Source organism: Mesocricetus auratus, unplaced genomic scaffold (genome assembly GCF_017639785.1).
Source record: "Mesocricetus auratus isolate SY011 unplaced genomic scaffold, BCM_Maur_2.0 Super-Scaffold_100013, whole genome shotgun sequence".
Lineage (NCBI taxonomy): Eukaryota > Metazoa > Chordata > Mammalia > Rodentia > Cricetidae > Mesocricetus > Mesocricetus auratus.
In genome coordinates this window covers 73348910-73358210 of record NW_024429196.1, presented here as the reverse complement: position 1 = coordinate 73358210, position 9301 = coordinate 73348910, and the positions used below count along the sequence as shown (strand labels likewise).

General features: G+C 44.6%; 1 protein-coding gene across 1 annotated transcript; it reads left to right on the top strand.

Annotated features, from left to right (window-relative positions):
- The first annotated feature begins 354 nt into the window (after nucleotides 1–354).
- Nucleotides 355–3648, top strand: LOC121143447 (spermatogenesis-associated protein 31E1-like). The gene has a single exon (XM_040755236.1). It carries the CDS (start codon nucleotides 355–357, stop codon nucleotides 3646–3648), a length of 3294 nt encoding a protein of 1097 aa, XP_040611170.1.
- Nucleotides 3649–9301: the final 5653 nt, after the last annotated feature.

Here is a 9301-nt window from a genome sequence, read left to right as displayed (position 1 = left end):
CCTGTGGTTTGTCCTCCATCCCCCAGCATGACATCTCCTCAGTGTGAGTGGAAAGCACCATGGAACAAACAGAGCAAACCTCTCCTAGGTTTCCCTACTCCTGTCCCAACAACCTTAGGCCGTGACCAGTCAAGGAAGCCTAACTTAACCCTTCCAGCATTTGATGACTGTAGCAGGCCTACCTCTACCCCTACCGGCCTTGACCACTCAAAGAGGTCTATCTCAACAAACCCAGGCCTTGAACAACCAAAAAAGTTTGTCTCAATAATCCCAGGCCTTGACTATTCTGGCAGGGCTACACCAACCACCCTATGCCTTGACACCACACTCAGGCCCATGTCAAGCACTCCAGGCATGGATCCCTTTAGTACTTCTACTTCAACCAAGCCAGGCCTTGACCAAACAAGCACACCTATGTTAGGCCCTTCCTGGTATCAGGTAGCTGCCAAGACCTGGTGCAACTCTAACTCATCACATGGTGAATCCTTGCAAGACCATCTTTCCCTCATCTTCCAAGAGGCCTCCTTCTGGACAAGCCCGACATCCAGGTCGATAGAGGCTAGGGAGCCCTCTTTCATCAACCCTAATATCCAAAATATGCTGGAACTTCAGATTACAAAGAGGGTAGAGCTCAGAGGGAAAGGAAAAGAAATATCTGACCATGCCTTGGGCCGCCAGGACAGAATGCTGCAGTCCTGGAGCAGCAGGCAGGCCACCACCACCTCACACCCCTTCTGGAGCAGAGACTGCAAATCAGAGCAGTTTTCCGGTTATCAGCAGTTATTCTGTCAGAAGGTCTCAGGCGACCATTCACAGATGAAATACAGCCAGCTTTTCTGGGGCCTCCCCTTTCTCCACAGTGAGTCCCTTGTGGCCACTATTAACATGGCACGGTCCCTGCAAGATGTCCCCTCCATCTTCTTCAATGTATTCTCTACATATATTCCATTAGAAGCCCAAACTAACTTACCTCCACAGCTCTTCTCTCCAAAGCCCGTACTTCATCACTCCATCAAATCCCAAACTTTTACTTCGAAGATGTCCTCGACCGGAGCTCCACCAGTGGCCACAACCCAAAATCAGGCCCGTGACTTATACTCTCTACCAAATCTGCCACACCATTACCCTATAATTAAGGATTATGGGGTTTCTTCTGCTACATCGTCAAGAAATCAATTCATTGTCCCACTTGCTGTTCAGCACCTAGAGCTCCATCTTTTGAAGAAGCACCGGGAAAGTAGGAGTGAATTACCATCCATTGTCAAAAGGTCCCAGGAATCATGTAATCTGCTGACTTCAGACACCTGGGTATCCAAGGGCCATGGGTCTGTTGACCATCTTCCGGAGGAATTCATTAAGCCCAGCTTCCGTGAGCTGTTGGAACAGCATTTAAAAAAGAGCTTCATACAACACCAGGGGAAATGGTCCTGCAAGGTCCAGAGACAGCTGGACCTAATGAAGTGTCAGGAGAGTCTTCCAGGGATGAGTCAGGCAGAAGTTCATCATGGGACCCCATGTCCCTCGTCATTGGCAGATGAAGGCAGCCAGCATCCACAGAATGTCCCACCAAAGGATCCAGAGACGTTCCATCCATGGCGGGATCCAGGCAAGTGTTTGACAAACTTCCTGGGAAGAGCTGGGAAAGATCTACACAGGAGGCCAGAAGGTCCCCTAGACAAAGTTCCTCAGGAAACCTCAGAGACTGAGGAGGAAACTTACCACATGAGACCCCCAAGAAGAGATGCACCGAGTGTTTCCCCAGTGGACAGAGGAAAGGAGCAGCTAGCAGGAATCCTGAAAAACTACCAAAGTAGTAAATGTAGACATACCAAAGTCCGTGAAGTGCCCGTGGCCATTTGTGAAGGAGTAAGTATTGACCATGCATTGGCCCCTCCTGACAATTCAAACACAAACATGAGATCTTGGGAGAAATCACCCTTGAATGATGTGACCATCTGCAAGAATACTAACGGGCCTTCCTTCCTAGACGCCAGCACTCAGAAGGTGCTGGAAACACATCTTACAAGACGCCTGGTGAAGCACAGATGGAGCCTGTCCCTCAGAGGCCTCAAGACCATACATGTTTTCAATGCAAACAAGGCTTCAGCTTTGCCGTCTGATGTCTCCTTGTCCTCCTGGGACTCTAGAGAAGCTGGCACTGACAAAACAGCCAGTGACCTGGGAGAACCTTTTCAGAAAGCCCCAGAGGAGAAAGTGATGAAAATACCCAACACTGTGGAATCACTTTCCACACAGATCCCTCCTTCTGCCCTCCAGCTTGAATTGCTGAGAAAGCCTCTACTTAGTGACAACAAATCTGCCCAGGAGGGCAATCTGACTTCTATATCCTCCCCTCAGAGTCTCGTGGGCAGAGCCTGGCACAGGGATAGAGTTCATGGACATTGGACAGACAAGCCAGAGTCCACTCCAGGCCCAGTCAAGAGTGTGCATGAGTCACAGGAGAGTGGGGATGCGTCTTTTAGAGAAATGTGTGAAGGAGTATTAGTTCGGGAGATCAGTGTGACATCCCAGTCACCAAGTGGTGTGGATATCAGGCATCTGGAAGAGGCAGAAGAGGAAGAGTCCTCTGACTGGGCACTAACCAGGAAAGTTGGGGAGATGGCAAAGTCTCCAACCCACAGTGAATCATGGGAGGCCAGTGAAAGTCCATCCCCTTCCACACCCATTTCACAGGGTCCAGAAGACTCAGGCCTGAGCACACCTCACTGCCTGGCCCCTGGTGTTGTCCTCCAGGACTGTGCCACTGGAACATTCCTTCAAGACTGTGCCCCAGAGGTTTTGCTTGCTGCAGATATCCTGGCCTCCCGGGCCTCCCGGGCCTCCCGGGCCTCCAAGTCTAGATTCAAGACTCAGTCCCCTCCAAGTCCGTCAACCTCTCAGGACAGACACCGCTTCTTTCCAAGGGAAGAGAGTCTCACCAAGATTACTGAACTCCAGGAACCATGGACTACTCATATCTTTGGTCCTAATAACAAAAAGGACAATGGAAGTCCCCGGCAGGATATACAACATTCAGGGACAATACCTGTAAAAGGTTATCTGTCAAATAACCATGAAAAAAAGTTTGGAGAAAAGATAAAAAACTTCATTGTTTCAATTTTGAACCCCAAAGACAAAGGACAGGAGAACTTACCGCAAAAAGTCAAGGTCTTATCTGGCACCACCCAAAATCGAGGGTCAGGCCTGAGTAGGTTGTTCATGCCCCACCAAGTCACGGAAGCTCAGGACCGCATGACCTCTGCTGGGTGGACTCCAGAGCAGAAACCGGGGGTTCACCATAGGTGTGCTCCCTCAAAGAAAAATGCACAGCAAAACCCACCCGAAGCTCCAGTGAGCAGGCATGTCTGCCGCCACAGGATTCCTACTGCACAATCAAAAACAGCACAAGGAAACACTGCCTGTGTTCATCAAGCCAACCCCAAGGTTCACAGTCAACCTTCCACAAATGGAATGCCCTGTGCTAACAAGTGGGCCCAGGTGTCCACAGAACCTGTGTCCCGAGCCAGTTACTATCAGCACAGGGCACAGGCGCCACTTGTCCCAGGGGCCCCCATCCACTGTCCTAGGCATTGCCGCTGTAGGAGTGTACTCTCTGGAAATGTGAGTGCTTTTCCATATTGGAAGTAATTAAAATATTAGCCACTATGTCTTCTGTGTGTGTTTAATTTGGAGTTCGTTTAACTAGTACTAGGTAACAAGAGATGTATGTCTGGCTCATATTATTACTGCTTCTGGAGGATGTTGCTCCTCAAAGAGGGGACAGTGACATTTTACATGTCACCACCTTCTAGCTCCATCTTTGTACTCAGTATTAATAATACTATAGTTATGGAAACAGAAACCTTTAGGATCTGTTGGGTTGGGTAGGCATGTGCTAAGTCAATCCTGTAGCACCCAAACAAACAGGAAGTCTATAGGATTAGGGGGTGCTAAGACAACTCTGTAAGACCCCACCCTAAGGGCCAGCTCACCTGGTCTTTCTCCTGATTTGCTGTATCCTGACCATTGTGCCAGCATTACTTCCCAGTGAGAGGACACCTGAGAAGGGTTGAGGAATACACTGTGTCTCACAGCAAGTCATTCTAGGCCTCCAGCACTTGTCTACCCTTGAGACCAGCACAACAGGCCATCTCACAGGGCTGGTTCACACAGCGGAAGGGGCTTGTCAAAGTGCAGGTTCTCTTTGGATCTCTGGGCAGGCCCAAAAGTGTCCCTTGATGAATCTCACTCAGCTTCCTCCCCAGGTCTCCTTGCCCCAGTCTCTGTTCTCTTAGGAAACAGGTGGGGCTCACTGCATACAAGAGCAGCCAATTCCCAGGGTGCCCTGCAACTTCCTCACAGAAGGTAGCCACTTAATAGTTCCAACAGCATCACTTAATCCCTGGTAGAAAACTTTGTTCCAGAAAGTCCTACCAATTTATAGGGCATGGTCATGCAGCCTGTTCTAGCCAATTCCTGAGACTCCACAGTGAACTGAGCAGCTCTTTAGGAGTGGATATGGAACACACAGAAGAGGCCTGTGTATCAGTGACAGCAGCCTCCGCAATAGTCCCAGAGTGAAGCCAGGACCTTGTGACTGGCTCTACCCAGTCTTCTCAGGAACCTAAGAGTCACATTTGTGTCCTCTGGGGACTTTGGAGTTGGTCCCAAGAGTCCTCTGAGTACAAATTGTAAAGTCTGTGTGCCAACAAACCAGGCAGCAAAACAATGGGGCTGCCACTGTTCACGCTGTCAAGTATAAAAGACATGTCATGGGCCAACAGTAACTCTCCATGATAGACACCCAAAGAGATCTCTACAGAATTCCTGATACAGATCCACACCGAGAAACATCCCAGAAGTGCAGAAACAACTACCAGAGAGCTTCATGATCAAAACACAAAGATCCCCAAACATCTCCATAGAGACTCCCCAGGGTACCCCACAGGAGGAGGTTGTTGCAGACTCCATGGCAGAAATCCACAGAGAGAAACCTCCAAAATCCTTTCCAGACATCCAATCAAATACTTTTACAAACCCCCCAACACAGAAACCAAACACAATTTTCACGTCCCTGACAGATCCCCAGAGGAGCACTTAGCACTCCACACAGAACTCCCCCCATAGTCCTCTAAGAAGACCCTCATAGAGTAACATCACCCACACACTTTCAGAAATACACAGAAATAACCCCACAGAGATCCAACGATACAGAATGCATATTCAGCAAAATCATAAAAGTAAACTTCTCCAACCTAAAGTTGCATATGCCTAAGAAAGTTAAAGAAGCTTACAGAACACCAAATAGACTGGACCACAAAAAGAAGTCCCCTCACCACATAATAATCAAAACCCCAAACATACAGAATAAAGAATATTAACAGCAAAAGAAAAAGGCCAAGTAACATAAGGGCAGACCTATCATAATTACAGCAGACTTCTCAATGGAAACTGATAGTTGTTCTACAAACAATAATGGAGCATGGATGCCATCCCAGACTACTATACCCAGAAAAGCTTTCAATCGCTATAGATGGAGAAAATGAGGTATTTCATGACAAAACCAAATTTAAATAATACATACCCACAAATCCAGTTTTACAAAAATTACTGCAAGGAAAATTCCAACCCAAGGAAGATAGCCACACTAACAAAAACACAGGCAATAGATAATCCCACTTTACCAAACACCAAAAGAGAAAAAGGGGTTAGGGAATCCCCACACTTGATCACCACTACCACCAAATCCAAAACAAACAAATTAACAATGTTCATTAATATCCTTCAATATCAATGGTTGTAAGTCATCTATAAAAAAGACACAGGCTAACCAAATGGATACAAAGACATAATTCATCCTTCTGCTGCATACTAGAAACACACCTCAACTTTAAAGACAGACGTTACCTCAGAGTAAAGTGTTGGGAAAACCTTTTCCAATCACATGGACCCAAGAAACAAGCTGGTGGAGCACTCCTAATATCTAACAAATTAGACTTTAAACTAAAATCAATCAAAAGAGATGAAGAAGGTAATTTCATATTCATCACAGGAAAAGTCCATCAAGGTGACATCTATGCCCCAAATGCAAAGCACCCACATTTGTAAAAGAAATATTACTAAAGCTCATATCACACATAAAATCTCACACACTTATATCCACTCTCACCACTAAACAGGACCAGAGCACATAGTCAGCAACAAAGGAAACCTCAACAGATACAAAATTTAGAATAACCCCCTGTATCCTATCATATCACCATTGTTTAAAGTTAGAATTCTACAACAATACAAATTTCAGTAACCCTACAGACTCATGGAAATTGAACAATGTGCAATTGCATCATTCCTAGGTCAAGGAAGTAATAAAAAATGAAATTAAAAACTTCCTAGAATTCAACGACAGTGAGTGCACAACATACCCAAAACTTATGAGACACTTTGAAGGAAGTGCTAAGAAGAAAGTTCATAGCACTAAATGCCCACATAAACTGGAGAATAGTCACACTAGAGAATTAACAGCACAACTGAAAGCCCTAGAACAAAAAGAAGCAAACTCACCCCGGAGGAGTAGATGCTAGGAAATAATCAAATTGAGGGCTAAAATCAATAAAGTAGAAACAAAGAAAACAATACAAAGAATCAAGGAAACAAAGAATTGGTTCTAGGGGAAAATCAAGATAGATAAAAATTTTATCCAAACTAACCAAAAGGCAGAGAGATAGCATGGTAATTAACAAAATCAGAAATAAAAAGGGGGACATAACAATGGGCACCGAGGAAATTCAAAGAATCATCAGGTCATTCTTTGAAAACCTGTACTCCACAAATTCAAAAAAATTTAGGAAATGGACAATTTTCTGAATAGATATCACTTACCAAAATTAAATAAAAAACAGATAAGCAAATTAAATATACCTATTACCCCAAATGAAATGGTTGCAGTCATCAGAAATCTCTCAATGAAAAAAAACACTCAGGGCCAGATGATTTCAGTGCAGAAATCTTCCAGAAATTCAAAGAACTAATAGCAGTACTCCTCAAAGTGTTCCACTCAACAGAAGTAGAAGAGACATTGCCAAACTCTTCTTATAAGGTTATAAGTACCTAGGTAGCCAAGCCACACAAAGACACAACTAAAAAAGAGAACTACAGACCAATATCCCTCATGGACATTGATGCAAAAATACTCAATAAAATACTAGCAAATCGAATCCAAGAACACATTAAAAAATCATCCACCATGATCAAGCAGGCTTCATCCCAGGGATGCAGGGATGGTTCAATATATGAAAATCTATAATGTAATCCACCATATATACAAACTGAAAAAGACAAACCACATGATCATCTCACTAGATGCTGAAAAATTCTTTGACAAAATCCAACAACCCTTCAAGATAAAGGTCTTGGAACATGAGGAATAACAGGAACATACCTATACATGATAAAGGCAATGTACAGCAAGTGAACAACCATCAAACTAAATGGAGAGAAACAATGCAATTCCTCTAAAATCAGGAACAAGACAAGGCTGCCCACTCTCTCCATATCTCTTCAATATTATACTTGAAGTTCTAGCTAGAGCAATAAGATGAAAAAAGAAATCAAATTATAAAGGAAGAAGTCAAACTTTCACTACTTGCAGGTGACATGATAGTTTACCTAAGTGACCCAAAAAACTCTACCAAGGAACTCCTACAGCTGATAAACACCTTCATAAAAGTGGCAGGATACAAGATTAACTCAAAATATCAGTAGCCCTAATTCATACAGATGATAAATGGGCTGAGAAACAAATCAGAGAAACATCACCTTTACAATAGCCACAAAGAGCATAAAATATCTTGGGGTAGCGCTAACCAAGTGAAAGACCGGTATATCAAGAACTTCCTGTCTTTTTTTTCTCTTCCCTTTTTTTTAAAATTTAAGTTAGAAACAAGTTTGTTTCTCATGTCAATCCCAGCTCCCTCTCCCTCCTCTCTTCCCCATCCCTCCCCACCAGACCTCCCCAGTCCCCCACCCAATCTCTACTCCAATCCCCAGGGAGGGTGAGGCCCTTCATGGGGGATATCCAGAGTCTCTCATGTCATCCAGGGTAGGGTCTAGGCCCTCCTTCAAGAGTCCAGCCTGAGAGAGCATCCCTCATTGTGGGATGGGCACTCAAAATCTATTTGTATGCCAGGGATCAATACTACCCAAGGCCCCATAGATTACCTAGGCCCCCTCATTGACACATTCAGGGGGTCTTGGTCAGTCCCACGATTTCCACACAGCCATCAACCTGGGGTTCAAGAACTCCACCTTGTTCAGATCAACTGTTTCTGTGGGTTAAATAAGCCCAGTCTTAACTCCTTTTCCCATCAGCTCTCCCTTTCTGACACTGGATTCCAGGAGTTCAGTTCAGTATTTGTCTGTGGGTATCTGCCTCTGCTTTCATCAGTCGCTGGATTCTGTTTCCCAGACTCTCTGGCAGTGGGACTGTATGCTGGCACTCCCCTGATTCATGTCTAAAATCCATAAATGAGTGAGTACATACCATGTTTCTCTTTTTGTGGCTGTGTTACCTCACTCAGGATGGTTTCTTCTCGTGCCATCCATTAGCCTGCAAATTTCAAGATTCCATTGTTTTTTTCCCCGCTGAATAGTACTTCATTGTGTAAATGTACCACATTTTCTCTATCCACTCTTCAGTTGAGGGGCATCTATGTTGCTTCCAGGTTCTGGCTACTACAAATAATGCTGCTATGAACATAGTGGAACAGATGTCCTTGCTGTATGAATGTGCATCTTTTGGATACATACCTAAGGGTGGAATTGCTGGGTCTTGTGGTAGACTGATTCCCATTTTCCTGAGGAATCTCCATACTGATTTACAAAGTGGCTGTATGAGTCAGCACTCCCACCTGTAGTGGAGGAGTGTTCCCCTTTCTCCACATCCTGTCCAGCATAAACTGTCATTGGAGTTTTTGATTTTTAGCCATTCTGACAGGAGTAAAATGGTATCTCAGAGTTGTTTTGATTTGCATTTCCCGGATGGCTGGGGATATTGAACACTTTCTCAAGTGTCTCTCAGCCATTTTAGACTCCTCTATTGAGAATTCTCTATTTAGTTCTATACCCCACTTTTTAATAAGATCCTTTGGTGTTTTGGAGACTTGCTTCTTGAGTTCTTTGTAAATTTTGGAGATCAGCCCTCTGTCAGATGTGGAGTTAGTGAATATCTTTTCCCAATCTGTGGGTTGCCTTTTTGTCTTGCTGACTGTGTCCTTTGCCTTACAGAAGCTTCCCAGTTTCAGGA